The sequence below is a fragment of the Cryptotermes secundus genome, unplaced genomic scaffold (assembly GCF_002891405.2).
Source record: "Cryptotermes secundus unplaced genomic scaffold, Csec_1.0 scaffold94, whole genome shotgun sequence".
NCBI lineage: Eukaryota > Metazoa > Arthropoda > Insecta > Blattodea > Kalotermitidae > Cryptotermes > Cryptotermes secundus.
In genome coordinates this window covers 2,353,563-2,369,921 of record NW_019737391.1, presented here as the reverse complement: position 1 = coordinate 2,369,921, position 16,359 = coordinate 2,353,563, and the positions used below count along the sequence as shown (strand labels likewise).

Genomic DNA, 16,359 nt, shown 5'->3' with positions numbered 1-16,359 from the left:
TGTGCTAAAAGGAACGCTAGGCAGAGAGGGAAGCTCTTACAAGTTCTAAATAAAGGAGTCCCCTTAATTTCTTGAAGCCGGAAATAAATAATATCTCACATTAACGCGGTAGAGTAGTTGGTTGAGGCACTATGCTACAAGCCGGAAGGTCGCGTTTTCGAATCCCGATGAGTTTGATTTTTTCAATTGACCTAAACCTTCCAGCCGCACTATGGCCCTGGGGTCAATTGGGCATTCCATATTATCTAGACAATCGGCTCATAGATGGCGGTAAGGTTGTCAGCCTTACACGCAGGCAGCCCCTTTGACTTTTAGAAGGTACCTGGTACTCATTTCTGTTAGAGGCTGAGTCGAGCCCAGGGCCATAGTGCGGCTGGAAGGATTAGGTCAACTGAAAATTCAGTGACCTCACTGGGAATCGAACCCGTGACCTTCCGGCGTGTAGCATAGTGTCTCAACCAACTACGCTACCGCGTGCCCCCGAATATAATGCGGTAGATAAATTTTACGAGAGCAAAAACGATTTTCCACTTGCGTTTTCGTCTTCTGTTTAGGAATGCTGTATCGTTTCTCACACTACAAGCGAGTGAAGGCGAGAATACTGAAGAAAGTGTGAAGAGATTATTGCTAAAAAATGGGAGCTGCAAAAAGGAAAGCATGTTGAAATGGGAGACAGAATGTCGACAAAATGTCTTTTCTAAAGGAGAAAGGGGAAAAATTGAATAGAAAAGAAGTAACAAAGTAGTAGAAAACTGAACAACTTCAAGCTGGAGCCACATTGTCTGAATGTGATTGATGCGGCACGACTTAAAATGGCGGCATTCCAAAAATCCGCAAATTATATTTCAACCACGAAAGCTATAAAGGATATCCAGAGTCAAAATACTGATCGAATAATGGTAAACTTGTTTGTGTGTTGGAGGGTGGAGGTGGTATGTGGGTGTGAACTGAGCGGTGGTCGGTATAGTTGCGGACTACAGGCCACGGGGTTGGATTTTGTGTTTTCTTTGATTTTATTCCTGTATTTTCAGCAAATGTTGATCTTTAAAAAAACTCTGTGGCCTGTAGTCCGCAAGCGAACTATACCGACCGAGCGACCGCCGCTTGTCGGTGAACTTACTGCCAACTTTCGCGGATATAAGTTGCCGCGTGGTCAGCATAACGGATCCCCATGGCCGTTAATCTCGTTTTTCTAGACCGGATGATTTTCAATAAAGTCCGCTTTACCTAACGTCGTATGTAAATAAAGGGGCTGTTATTAAGCTTAATAACACCTAGACCGCCGTTGGGTATTTTGTATACTATTTTTTTATTGCTAGTGGGGTGGGACTAAGTCCCTTGTACTGCGGTCATTTCTGGCCTATTGTACCAGCCCCAGATGATAGGTAAGGGTGATTGTGGAGCAATTGGTGGAACGAAGATTGGCACGGGAAACCGAAGTACTCGGAGAAAACCTGCCTCAGCGGTGGGAAGCCAGCGACTAACCGCTTGAGCTATGGCGCGGCCTTTTGTATACTAAGTTAGGCAAGGAAATTATCCAGCAAGTATCTTGCGACAAGTTAATTTTTATTATCTGGCTTAATCTTCGATTCTGAAGTTGCACCGAAACGTCGGTGAACTTCTACCTGGCTACACCGTGTCTTCTTATTCGTTTAAGGCAAACTCTTTAGTTTTCACTAATACAGTTTAACTGAAAGTACTTTATGTGAAATCCTTTTAATGTACAATCGGATAATATGTTTGCTTGGTTTCATAGCGAGATATTCACGGTCTGCCATGAATGGATTATGTGATGTGCAGAATAAGAGAGGATGCTAGACAGGAAGGACGAGCAACCGGTTCCAAAGTGCCATATGATATTCCGTGCAAAGAATATGTTAAGAATTAATCCGAAAATAAAAACAGCATAATTACATCACGGTCAATTTTAAGCTTACTCATCCTACGAAATTACCATGTTTTTCTTGTCTTCCCCTCGGCCTTGAACACATCTGCGAAGCAGAATACCTTCAAGGGCACAATTTTATTGCGCTATTTAAAAAGGCTTTATCAATTACAACGGTTAGTTTCTATGAAATATGGCTGATAATTATGTACTCTAATTTGGAATGGATGACGAAGTCCTAGTGTATGACGTCATTTGACATAATGACCGTGCACTGTCCTGGAAAGGACAGTTCATCTCCGGGAAATGAGCTTCAATTGGGAAATCTTGGAGCCTGCGCAATTTTCACTGTGATGTACCCAGGTCAACTGAATAAAAAAAAATATTTACATTTACCTTGAAGATAAGCATCATGTGTTTCTTGCGAAACGTCCGAACTTGTCTGCCGAACTGCGCTGATTCACATCCAGAAGGAAAATGTAAACATGTAAAGTTGTGTCTGTGCTTAACTAATTGAACATTACGCCATGAAGGCGTATGGGGGAGTGGATATATAGATCCAAATTTTCTTCACCTCGATACTAGTTGGAGGCGAGTGGCCAGCTTCACGCCCCGCTCGCTTTATCCTCGGGGAAAGATCCCCCGGTACATATTTGATAGGAGGTTGGGTGAACCCAAATGTAGGTCTGAACGACATGGCGAAGTGAAAATTCTTAACCCCACCGGGACTCTATCTCCGACCCCTCTATCGTTCGGCCAGTAGCTAGTCGCTATACTGACTGCGCTATCCTTGATCACGAAGGAAATGTTATATAAAGAATGCCGTCTGCTGGGATGTGGCGCCGTATAGGAACCGACGTTTCGAATGAGCGTATCGCCTCAATCTTCAATGTAGAAAAGTCAGCGAGCAAGGAACCAGCGTGAGCATATAGCTGCAGACTGCAACCAAGCTCAAATCTTACGAAATTTTATAGAGTATTTAAAATAAAGCTGTTTATTTAAAAAAAAATCCTGCAGCTCATATTACATAATTTTATGATGATCAGTAAATTATGAGCGGGAAATGATTTGGAAGGAAGTACTGTTGTTTGCAATTTCTTTATTGGGGTCCGTCACAACACAACAATATAAAGGTCAAGGCTAAAATTAGCTGGGCTACATATTTCGGCTATTAAGGCCATCATCAGGCAAACACATGAGTACCATAGTCACGCACTACTGAACTGCAATTGCGATGGTAAAGCTGGATACTTGATAATTATTTCATTATAAAATACATGGTGTAATATAGATTGTAATCTATATTCCCTACAGAACGGACAAATACATTGTAAGATGAGGCACTGGCCCAACAATTAACGTCAAAACTATACGACATCTATACCACGGGCCTCCAAGCAGTTTATTACATGTATACAAGTCTAGACCATACCATTATGTCCGCGGGATTATAACAAAATTGCAACAACTAACTTGATGAAATAGGATATCACATGAAGTGTTTTTACCTTATTTTACGCCAGAACTTTCGTTTTTATAATAAGTTTTCAGTTCATTTTATTTTTATACCATATATTTTATAATAACAGTTATCAAGTATCTAGCTTTACTATTGTAATGAAATTGCAGTTCAATAGTGCGTGAATATGGTAATCATGTGTTTCCCTGATGATGGCTTTAAAAGCCGAAACATGTAGCTAAGCTAATTTTAGTCTTGACCTTTATATTGTTGTGTTGTGACGGATTCCAATAAATAAATTGTCTATAATAACAGAACAGGATGCATAAAATGAAAATTACTGTTGTTTAATTTAAGGTAATATGGCGGAATTTGTCTGGAGGGTCTAGTGAAAGCCAAGAAATATACCAGTCAGCGTCAAGATTGCCTGTCTTAGGACTGAGATTCTGAACCAGGGACCACTCATGTTATGAAGCACGAGTGATACCAACGTGACTGCAACGTTAACTAAATAGAAAAATGACAATGAAGATGGAAGTAGCAGGTCTGTCCGAAACATCGCTATGACATTACAACAGAGGCGGTCCTACATGACTCACATCCCAGAAGAAATAATCTTCATGCTTCCATTTGACTTGATCAATAATTGGCACAGCTGGACTCATGGGCCAGTAAATTGTTGCCGAACTTACCAACTTCTCGAAAAAAAAAATTATCATTTCATCACACTCCAAATTTCACTATTCATTGAAATGAAACCTGAGATAGCATGACACATCCAATTTATCATCAGTATAATTTATATAAAAGTACACTTGAAAACTCATCACTCATAAGATAGTGACTCGTTAAGAACCAGAGCTCTTTCAATTAAGAGGTAATTGTGTTAGTTAGTTTTAACAAAAGTGATGTCATAAGAGGCTGTAATTATAAAGCGAAAGTTACATTCAACTCTTTACTTTCATCCTGATACACTTCCTTTCTTCATTTCGAAGCAGAAGGAAAAGTTTAAATAACAGTGTTTCAGTTACAAAAGAAGGGAGTAATTATTCTTGGTTAATGACATCTCTTTGAACTTTTTAACATTGTTAAGAGATTTGTTTCTCAATTGTACTACCTTTGAGTAAGGGTGACACATAAGCGGCCTCCGTAGTCTAGGGGTAACGTTCCCACCTCGTGACTCAAGGTACAGTAGTCTCTAACGCTTCTGGTAGATGGGGGAAGCATCGAGATACCGCTGAGCCAGTAGAGGCCGAACTGAGTCGGGACTGATGGTACGCACCAGTACCGATAGGGAATAGAGACTGGTAGAATATCATAGAGGGACGCACAATGGACCAACAGTTGGTCTAAGTGCATGGGGAAACCCACCCTCTCCAATACAATACAAGGGTGACACATTACTTTGTCATATCCAGCAACCACTGCCAAAGGTATTCTCGTGACAACAGTGCAGTAAGCATATATGAGTCCGTATTGTTTCTTTGGTTTTGACTGGAAATATAGAGACAAATCTTTGATTTGAAAATTTTATAGTTCTCAGTGGGCGCTGGATCTTACACTCCAACTGTGTTTACACACAGAACGCTACATTCGTGTATACGTGCACGCGTCACACTACATCAGTACGTCTATTACTTGCGTTCAAAGACATACTCTACCACAACTATCAGTCTTCAAGGACACCGATTATACTAAGTTAACGCATCCGTCATTCTTTTTTCTTTAAAGACAACATTACACAATATCTGTCAACATCGGATACTAATTAACTGAATAACACCGGAAAGATTATTTCAAGTACCAAAGAAAACAGGCTAAATTATAATTTACCTTGGACGGACCATGAAGGCCTTATTATTATTATTATTATTATTATTATTATTATTATTAATTTGTTTATTTTTTCCTTATATGCATTAATATGTTTTCCTCCAATGCTTACCTTCAATTAGTCTTTGACTTTATGTTGTGTTTGTTCAGTATGTAACTACTCCTGTCTACACTGTGTTGTGTCTGTAATTGGCCTTGCGGCTGTTGGCTCAGTACATAAATAATAAAAAAACTGAACTGAATTTAATTATTATTATTATTATTATTATTATTACTGTTACAGCCCTTTGTTGGGCTTCACACGAGTTTCAGTTTCTTGATCTTTTACACAATAGCGAGGACTCCTTGGACGGAGGATCAGCCCATCGCAAGGCCTCCACGCCTTTGAGTGGGGTTCTAACCCACTATCCCAGCGTTCGAGCGGGCCACTGTGATCGACAAGAAGGTGTATATAGAAAATCACAGGGAGACCGGAATGAAAACAGACAAAAGAAGCCAAATAATTTCACTCCAAACGAAGATATCTGCAAGCTGTTTGAGGTGAATAGTGTAAAAGCTCAACCCATTATTTTGTCGTGTCAATAGACCCGGACATGTGTCCCCATGAGGGGAGGCAGACTTCCAACCATTATTACGTCCCCGTCCAGTTTATCTCAGCAACTCTGGAGTTACAGATGACTACATCAAAGATCCTATGGCGTAGATCAGGCAGTTGAATGATTTTGGTCTGATATGCAAATTCTTAGACGTATCTCCATAAGAAAGAATTATGAAGGAGCAAATCAGGTGATCGAGGGGGACATGAGTTGGGGCCATTTCGCTGGATCCGCATTCTTGTGGATTTCGGTGAAGCTGTCTAGAAATGAGGTGTGGTCACAGTACATGTGGGATTGCAGAGATACGAGTACCGTATTTACGCATGTATAGGCCGCACATTTTTTGCCAAAAATTCAAGAGGAAAACTGGGGTGCGGCTTATATTCGAAATATTCGAAATCACATTTCGTTAAAAAAAACATATTCATAATTAGTAATACAGGGTATTCTACTCCTGAAATAATATTCCAAGAAAATTATTTTTTCTATAATTTGTCTGAAAATTGTGCTGCGGCCTATACACGCACGCGGCCTATACATGCGTAAATACGGTATTTACCACGTCAAGGTACGCATCACCTCTCAGTGTAAAAGTGTGAAGTGGCAAGGCAGGTAAGTCTTGACTTCAGCACTAGCTGGAGTGGTTAGCTTCACGATCCGGCCGCTTTACCTTCGGGGAAAGAACCCCCAGTATCCTTTCAATAGGAGATTGGGTGGACCACAGAGGCGGTCTGGACCACGTGGAGAAGGGAAAATTCTTCACGCCACCGGGGCTTAACTCCGCCCCTCAGTCGTCCAGCCCGTAGCCACTTGCTATACCGACTAAGATATCCCGGCTCCGACTACAGTATAAGGTATTCCTTAAACCTACTGTAGCGTAGTTATTCAGTTAATTAACAAATTCCTGTAACGGAATGGAATGATTCTTCTCCGTAATCAGAAAATAACTCAATTTGAACCGAGTCTCAGACATATCAATTTGCTTAAAATAATTTACGCTATTATCTTCCCAGCTACATTTGGATTTTGTAGTCAGGGATTGTGCTGGAGCTCACGCGGCCTAAGGGGGCAGTCTGGGGAGGCGCACTCCATAACCCCATTTATTTACTTACTTATATACTCATGGAGCTGAACCCTTCTTAAGGAGCCTCCAATTCTGCAGCTACTCAAGAATTTTCCAGCATTTTATGGAACCCGAAGGTTCATTACCGTGTTCACAAGAGCCCTCCACTGGTCCCTATCCTGAGCCAGATAAATCCAATCCAAACCATCCCATCCTATCTCTCTAAGATCCTTTTTTTAATACTGTCCACCCACCTACGCCTTGGTCTTCCCAGTGGTCTCCTTCGTTCTGGCTTTCCCACCAATATCCTAAACGCATTCCTCGTCTCCCCATTCGTGCTACATGACCTGCCCATCTCATCCTCCTTGACTTGGTCATTCTAATTATACTTGTTATACAGTTATGAAGCTCTCCATTGTGAATTATCTTCATTAAATGACAATGAGCCGGTCACGGTAGCCGAGCGGTCTAAGGCATGTACTGTCTTCGCTCGCTTGGAAACCGGGATCGTGAGTTCCAATCCCACTCAGGACATGGATGTTTAGTTTCTGTATATGCGTTTTTCTGTCTTTGTGTACAGGTAGAGGCCTTGCGACGAGCTGATCACCCGCCCAAGGAGTCCTACCGAATGTGTAAGATCTAGAAAAACCGAAGTGAACGGAGAAGTTCATGGAGGTAGGCCTAGGCCCACTGGGGCTGTAGTGCCAAGCAAAAAAAAATGACAATAAATTGTACCCGATCTTTTGTTTATATCGTGACCATTCATTGACAGAAATTTTAATTTCAGAAGAGCTATAAATAACACCAATAACCCATGACAAGTGGATCCTTGTCACCACGGGATAGTGAGTCCCTGGTTTTGGGATGGGGGAAATGGAGCATAGAGAATTAGGATGAAGCAGTACGAACTGGATTAGTGTGGCTCAGGAAAGGGATCAACGGAAGGCTCTTGTGAACACGGTAATGAACCTTCGCGTTACGTAAAATTTTTGAAAAATTCTTGAGTAATTGAGCTATTGCCTGCTCCTCAAAAAGGACTGGGCTACATGGAATTAATTAGACACTAATAACGCTTTGGCAGGGTTTCGAATTTTTGTTTTAATTGGAAAGAAGGTTTCTGAGAAGGCTAATACGACTTTATGTGGGGGTGGGTAGGTACGGCTCTGCTTGTAATGACTCTCAAGGAGTTGCTTTTGACAAAGCGTTACGTATTTATGCTCCATCTATCCAATGTTAACGATGTTAATGGCCTCAACAAAATTATACTCAGAGCAAACACATGAAAGGAACGTAAGGTTTTGAAATATAAGTTTGAAATTTTGCCTCAGCAAGAAAGTATTACATTTAATATATTTATATATAGCTATCTCTGTAACAGGCCGTGGAGGTCCATAGGGATGTGAGAGGTTGAGGTTCCCACATTTCCTAGACAATCGGCTCACAGATGGTGCTAAGGATATCAGGCTCACGCAGGTTCACTCATACGCCATCCTTAATTTCTTATATGTAACTTTAAAGATTCGTGACACTAAATTTATGTAATTCTGAAGCTACATGAATGTATTGCAGATAATTTATAATTATCGTGTAAGTCTGAATTTAAGGCGACCCCATATTTTTTCTAACGAGAAAATCAGAAAGAGGAAGTTCTGGGAAGAACTATTCGCCCATGTCGTTACAAACGGATGCACAGACAGACAAGAAGATGATCTCATAAGTCTGATCTTAAATTTTCAAAATGAGGAAATTAGGTTAAAATCTCGCAAGATTGTCTATGTCGGTTATTCCTGAGGACTGTAAGCAAAACAAATTAAAAACTACCCTCCTTAGAAACAACAAATTGAAAACTTAATACCTTCAATAAATTCTAATTCTTTTCATAAATATCATTATAATTAGCAATTAAAACTCCCCACCATAACCTTTCCATATTCATTTTTTGGGGGGTAAAGTAAATGTAAAATTTTTCTTGTGCTTAACTAATTAAGCACTACTTCACGAAGGCGTATGGGGGAGTGGATGTATAAGTACACACTTTCTTGGCCTCGGCGCTAGGTGGAGGTGAGTGGTAATCTTCACGCCCCTACTGCTTTACACTTGGAGAAACAGCCCCATATACCCAATGGATCGAAGGTTGAATGAACCCCAGAGCCAGTCTGGACGACTCAGAGAAGAGAAAATCTTTGACTTTACCGGGACTTGAACTTCGAACCCTCGGTCGTCCAGTCCGTAGCCAGGCGCTATACTGACTACGCTATCCCGGCTTCCATATTTATTTTAAGGGCCCGAAAATTAGGCGACTTCTCTTTTCTAAGAAGCAATATTTTAAAAAAGAACCTAGCCTTATGGCTTCAATCTAGTTACAAAACTGGGCGCTATGGATTTCGCTCCACCGCCAAGCTTTAATCTTACATTCTAAAAAATGTCCGTAAAAAGTTTTCATACGCTTCACAACTTGCTAACACAATTTTAGGTTCCCATATAACGGATTTATTGTCCCCCTTACGTTTCAAGTCTCCAATAGTCACATTATATTGGAGACTTATGAAAATGGGGTGTCCTCTAAGGCACCACGTCCATTTTTCTTCATGAATATTACGTCTTATCGTTTTTAAAAGACGCAAAGACATTCAAACAGACGTCAATCTCCGTGTATTTCCTATAGCTTCAAAATGTGTAAGCATCAAAAAAGCAATTATAATAGAGAAAACGGAAACCACATAAAGGCGATGGAGAACAAATTTGCTTCATTGTGGGCCAATTCTGAAACGACTCTGAGGTCCGGAATAATTTATCGATAAAAATGGTTTTAAAATTATACTGACATAACATTAAACTTAAGATATGACTGTACTGTACTCAGTTTCTGAGATATTACTCCGCGGCACAAAATTCCCAGGAATGTAAGGACTTCGTTCAATTTATATTGCCAGAAACCGTAGAAATATTTATTTGAATAATTTTCGATAATAATTTTATATATTGACGTGTATAATTTGTTAATTATCCTGCAGTATATTCGACGTATATTAAGGCCTCTATTGAAGTTCAAGACCCCATATTATCACTACACAAATTAAGTACCCAGAGTCATCATTAATACATATGGCAAGCATCGAAAATACAGTTAGTCCTACATATATTCTTAATCTCTGGATTAGTTGAAGAAGAGTTACTAGCTTCAGGCTCTGTCTATTTTAACTGCAGAGAATAATGCAATACTCCCCTTTGTCCATTGTATGGGAGGCTCTATGGCCTATAGAAGCAGTATAGATGTTTTTGAGGGTTTCACGGGGGTAAATATGAAGAATGCCGTCTTCTGGGATATGGCGCCGTGTACATATTTTGTTAACCAACGTTTCGGAGAAACGTATCGCCTCCATCTTCAGGGTATAAGAAATCCGCTAGCGATGAAGGCGATACGTTCCTCCGAAACGTCTGTTAACAAAATATGTACATGGCCACACACACAACCACACACACACCAGAAGACGACATTCTTCAGTACAGACGTTGTTTACAAGGTAGGCCCAGTTTTGCAAAAGATCGAATCCCGTTTATCCAACCCACAGTCAGTCACTAAGTTGACTGAGTTATCAGAAAATCTATCCACTTTATGTCCAGTTTATTTATAAATGTAAGTAATTTTTCGATGATACAATTGGAATGGACTTCATATTTCGAGATATCTTTCGGGATAAAAAGCCGTGTAGTTCGGCGAATCTCAACCCACGTTTCGGAGGAAACATGTGTTGACTTTCATCGGACTACAGGGCGTTTTCTCAGGAGACAGAGTTCTTCATAGTCACAACTGTAAGCATTATAATCCAAACACTTTAGTATCGATCTGTTAACGTTAGAAGAGTCAATGTTAATGTATGAAATCGAACGTAATAGAAAATGTACGACTTGTGCATGGTCTACATCAAAGACGCACAACATGAGACATGAGAAGAGTTAAAATTAAATAACATATATGTTGTCACGTGATGCAGTGACTATAGAAGGGGTTTGGATTGGTAGTCGGATTTACAGGACTCTTAAACAACCCCTAACTACAAGTTAGGATTATGCTGTCATCGTTCTGCATACTTTAAAATCCACTATGGGACACACTGTGTTTTCACAATCTGTTAAAGTCTTCACTAGCCGTTGCTTGGTAGTAGCTTCAGCGGCGAACATTCCCCTTCCACTGGGTTCCATAAATGTCACCGTTCTTATCCACCAGCTTCTCACAACGACAGAACCCCAGGAATTAAATAACTGACCCCTAATTTGTCCTGCTTACAACATTTCGGTATGGACCGCTTACAGAACACTGTTTCTCTCTTGCAGTGCAATTTTTGCTTATCGATTACATGACGAATTCCACTGTTACGTGCTCAACTATCGGCTGCGCAGAAAACACAATTTCTGTGTTTTTATTAACGGGCCGCTGCCAAGTAACGGCCGTCTATTATGATTCCACAGTTCTTGCTTTGAGCGAATGTGCCACACTATTAATGTATAGAATATCCTGAATGTCAGTCAAAGATGCAGAAGCCTGTATTCCCTTAACAATTAATTTCATAGTGTGACGTGGATAGCGCAACGGGAAGTAGGGGTCACGTGAACTCTGCGGTCTCGCGAGCGGCGTCACATACCCCACCCCTTCCATTATCACTCACCGCTCGGTAAACACCCCGTCGCCTCTCGCGGTGACGTAACAGAGGAGGAACTGTTTCAGGCAACCACTGCCACGGTGACGTGACATCACTTCCCACAGTGACGTAACAAGGGATGCCGCGGTTACTACACTGCAGTAAACAAATCTCGACAGTGTTGCTAGGCAACCTGTAAACACGGCATCACGCAACAGTGGTACCTATCACTGTTTTCTGTGTTGTCCGTGCCGAGCCTAAATAAGGAGCAGCGAACACTATTTAGTAGTGAGGATTGAGCCAGTTATGAGTGAGCTAGTAGTGAGTATTGAGTAACCAGTGGGTTGCAATCTATCAGTCGCCGATTCGGGTTGTATCGAGTGCATGGCAGTGACTACACCAGGAGAAGTGTGATACTGCCGATGGAAGTAGTTGAGAAGTTGTGAATTGTGTAATTGTAAGAGCGAGTGGAGAAAATTCGCTTGATCCAAGACGGTGTGAAGTTATTTGTCGCGTGTCACATACCCAACACGTGACAATATGCTGAAGAAATAATTAACTGAAAATAAATTTAACTCAAAACGTTTCTGTCAGCAAGTTTCCAAGTACTTTCCTTTCGAGGTTCGCGACATGTCTAATCGATACTCGATTTCAGACCATCACTAGAGCTACTGCTATTGCAGCTGCGGTGATCTATTCGTTTCCTCGTAAGTCATTCGCCACCTGCCCCGTACGCACATCCGCAGTAGATGTCCTTAACAAGACGTGACATTCGTGTTCTCGGAAGCCATGAATCAAGTTCTGGGCAGCGGACTGTAAGGTGAGATCCCACTAACTGACATCCTCCATTTTTTCTTGTAGACTTATGTCCAATATGTCCATGTTTATCGGAGTACTCGGCAGACGGCCAACGAAAATGTCGGATAATTGCAGCTTTTGATAACAGTAATTCCAGAGGTGGGCTAAACTTTATTATTGACAGGATAGCTGACGTGCTGTGAAAGGAATCCAGCCTGAAGTTTGCTTACAGAAATATTTCGAGATGAATTTCATTTCAATAATTTTTTTAGCCTAATTTCCTTATTAATAAATAATAATAGGCAGCTCGAGAGATGGCCTTTCTCTCTGTCTGTGTATTCGTCTGTGTCCCCCTTCCTTCTATTTTTTTAAGATTATGAGGCTTATGTGATCACTTCGATGTCTGTGTTTCTGTATGTATCCCTTATTGTTGGTAGGCAAAGAGTCGTTTGTGTGCCTGTCTCTCCCCATAATTTTTTCTTTTTCCATAGGTCCGAGTTGTATCAAAAGAAAAATAGTCGGTTAGATCTTCCCAGAAATTCTCGTATAGTGATTAAGAAAATACAGCCTCCCAAAACCTTGGAGCAACTTTCGAGACACTCTTATATGTTGGCACTGTAGCTATACAAACATACGTGTACACAAACAACATAACTGAGGAATATAAACTAAGGTCAAGGAGTAACTGGAAGAAAGATGTTTAGAAATTCTCAAGATCAAGCTAAGGAAAACGGACACAATTTTTAATTAATGATCAACCACTTGAAAGAATAATACTGAGTATTATTAAAATAAATTAAAGTTAATTAAAATTAATTAACGGCCTACTGTTTTCCTTGTGATCATCGTCCATTCGTTTAAAATATATTTTCTGGGGTATCTTCTGTTTTGGATTTATTTGTGCAACACTCCATTCCGGTTGGGGTATTGTCTATAATGTACAAATTATGTGTTGTGTTCTACAATTATATTTCTAGATTTACACATATTAATGTTATTTGTAGTTGTACTTGTGTGCTATTTGTGCAGCTCATAAGGATGTTGATGAAGTGTTATTATCAGTTTTGTTATCTACAATACGTACATCATGGATGCTTAAATACAATATTATAAAATATAATAATACATTTTTGCATAACTAATTTTGTTAAAAATTCTAATTTGTATTTGAAATACAATACTCCGAGCGATTCGACAGCACCAACACATCAGTACTTTAATTAGTTCGAATTATCGAGTTTACACTGTAGTCCTTAATTACAGATTCTGTGTTTACGGCGAGCATGTATGTAAGTAAGTAAACTTACCCTGTAACTGGCCGTGGAGGCCCATAGGGTTATGAGATGTTGAGGTTCGTGACTTTGAATTATCCTAACTGTCCCCAGTCCTCTTTCACTAGATCAGCCCCCTTTTCAGCTATCATAACTGTTGGTGCATTAGTGTGAGCCCTTGGAACAACGGGCATTATCGAAGAATCTATAACTCTTAATCCTTTAATACCATACACCCGCAACCTGGGATCTACGACAGCCCCTTGGTCAGACGCAGGTCCCATTTTACAGGTTCCTGACACGTGAAACATACTGCATGTGAGATGTTTTATGATGCACCTCCAGTAGTCATCGGATCTAAAGGCAAATTGTTCGCAACCAGGCACTGGGACATCATGCAACTTGGAACCAAATTTCTGAAACGCTTCAGTTTCGCTCAGGTCTACAGATAATTTCACTCCTTTTAGTAATGTCTCCAAGTCATCTGAATACTGAAGGTAATTGTGAAATATAAGAGGCTTGTGTAAGGGTTTGTTATCTTTCAACATGATTCTTCCTCGACTTTTAGGTGCTAAAAGAGTTGGTATTATCATCCATGCGTGTGATTTCTGAATTGGTTTATACGTCCTTTCGTAAATATAATCACTGATACCAAATGTCTTCCTTAAAGTTGGATCAGAAACAATTGAACCTCCTATGAAAATTAATTCTATATCTGGATAACCTTTGATACCCTTGAGATTCTTAGTATCATAAAACGCTATCGCTTCGACTCCTCCCGCGGTAGTAAGAGGACCCTCGTGATATCGAAAGTAATCTATAAGGTCTTTGCCATTTTGAAACACCATGTCAGAGCGCAAAGAGACGCTTTCATTTACCAGAAACGTGATCCCAATCACCGCCATGTGATCCATAAGATTGTACCCCACCTTCAGATCCTCAATGACAGGAATGTTCATATCTTCGAGATGTTTCTTGGGCCCTACACCAGAGAGCATCAGGAGATGCGGAGAGTTTATTCCACCTGCTGATAATATTACTTCCTTTCTGGCATGCACCACGTATCGTTTCTTATTACGAATATATTCTACGCCATATGCCCTTTTAGTGTCATGATCTATCAAAATCTTTGTTACATAACTTCGCTTACTAACATGTAGATTCTTTCTACCACGAATTGGGTGCAAGAAAGCCCTAGAAGTACTCCACCTAGTGCCGTTCTTGGTTGAGGTTTGAATGAAGCTGAACCCGGTCTGTGTTTCCGCGTTATAATCAACTATTTGATAACCTGTCTCTATCCCAGCTTGAAGAAAAGCTTCTGCCAAGGGAGTGCGGTAAGGAGGGTAACTTATTGTCATATATCCTCCTGTAGAATGGTACTTCGTGTTCTTTGCCAGTTCAGGAATAGCAATATCTTCGGATTTGAGGAAATATGGCAGAACATCTTCGTATCCCCAACCAATATTCCCCATATCTTCCCATAAATCATAGTCTTTCCGACTCCCCCTGTTATGTATCATGTAATTCAAAACACTGCTACCGCCCATGACCTTTCCACGTGGAAACAAACACTGTCTATTCGTTAAACCAAGACACGTTTTGTTTGAAGGCACGCCTTTATAATTCCAGTTGGCGTCCGTGAACTGAAGCAACATAGCAACGACAGGTATGTCCATTATGTAGTTCTCTTCCCCTCCTGCTTCCAGTAGAAGTACGTCCCACTGTGACACTTCAGTCAGGCGATTGGCAACCACACATCCAGCCGAGCCTGCACCCACAACAATAAAATCGTATTCAGGTAGGATGTTGACTTCATCCCTGGGCTCTTCTGAAGCGTGTTTAACCATCTCCATAGCATAGTTTAACATATGTTCCGTAAATCCCCAATTCGGGTTACGGGCGTATGCACCGCGGAGGGCAAAAGCAGCTACAAGGAATAGGAAATGAGTTGAGCTCTTCATAATTATTATTCCAGTTATCGTGGAATTCTGAAAAGAAGCAAATTTACTAAATCAACAGATGAGCAACATTGACTTGAAAGTAAGAGATAATGCTCACTATCTCTGAGATGGTTCCAGAACCGGACATCAGTTAGACAGTCCGGTAATATGATATTGAGGCAGAGAACCTGTTAACATTTGGACTCTAGATTCGTTAATTTCCACAACTCTCTCCTCTCGCTCCCACTTTGGAGCACAGGGTTGATTTTTCAGTTTCTTGAATATTTTACAGACGGTAGGACTCCTTGGACGGGGATCAGCTCGTCGCAAGGTCTCTACCTAAACACAGGACAACACAAACACAAAAAAAAAACGCATACACAAATCAAATATCCATGCCCTGACTGGGATTCAAACCCACGATCCCTGCTTTTCAAGACCAAGACCGCGCAGTCATTTGGATAGGTCACATGTTGACAGCGTCATCTAAATTACAAAAAAAGTTACTTCTCTGACAGGTAATATTTATGAGATGTTATGACCTAATCCTGTCCCCACGTTCTTCGTTCAATTAGTCATTGTGAATATTAGTTTCGTAGACTGTACAACCAGGAAGAATAATGTTGCGCACGCAGGAGATGAATTGCCTGATGTTTATTCACCCATCTGAAGGATGCAGACGGTATGCCAGCAACAGCCGTTTGCATCCGTTGCATCCAATGCGCGCGCACGTGTGCAATAAAAATGAAGCAGAGGGAGTGAGAAAGAAAGAAAGAAAAGAAAGGAAAGTAAATGAAGAAAGCGTATTAAAGGGGAACACGTTAGTTAGAGACCTACAAATGGGTGGAGTGACAAATACTGAAGCTGAAACACG

At 40.6% G+C, this 16,359-nt stretch overlaps 1 protein-coding gene and 1 long non-coding RNA gene across 2 annotated transcripts in view; both read right to left on the bottom strand.

The window, feature by feature from the left end:
* Window positions 1–16,359, bottom strand: part of LOC111870267 — a 455,388-nt gene that overhangs the window by 124,430 nt on the left and 314,599 nt on the right. The gene's annotated exons all lie outside the window — the stretch shown is intronic.
* The window catches only part of LOC111870263 (glucose dehydrogenase [FAD, quinone]), a 6,749-nt gene continuing 2,997 nt past the window's right edge, over window positions 12,608–16,359 (bottom strand). Inside the window, exon 2 of the mRNA XM_023862387.2 lies at window positions 12,608–15,533. Coding sequence (XP_023718155.1) covers window positions 13,641–15,506 — 1,866 coding nt within the window. The 5' untranslated portion in view covers window positions 15,507–15,533 and the 3' untranslated portion in view covers window positions 12,608–13,640. The remainder of the gene's footprint in view (window positions 15,534–16,359) is intronic.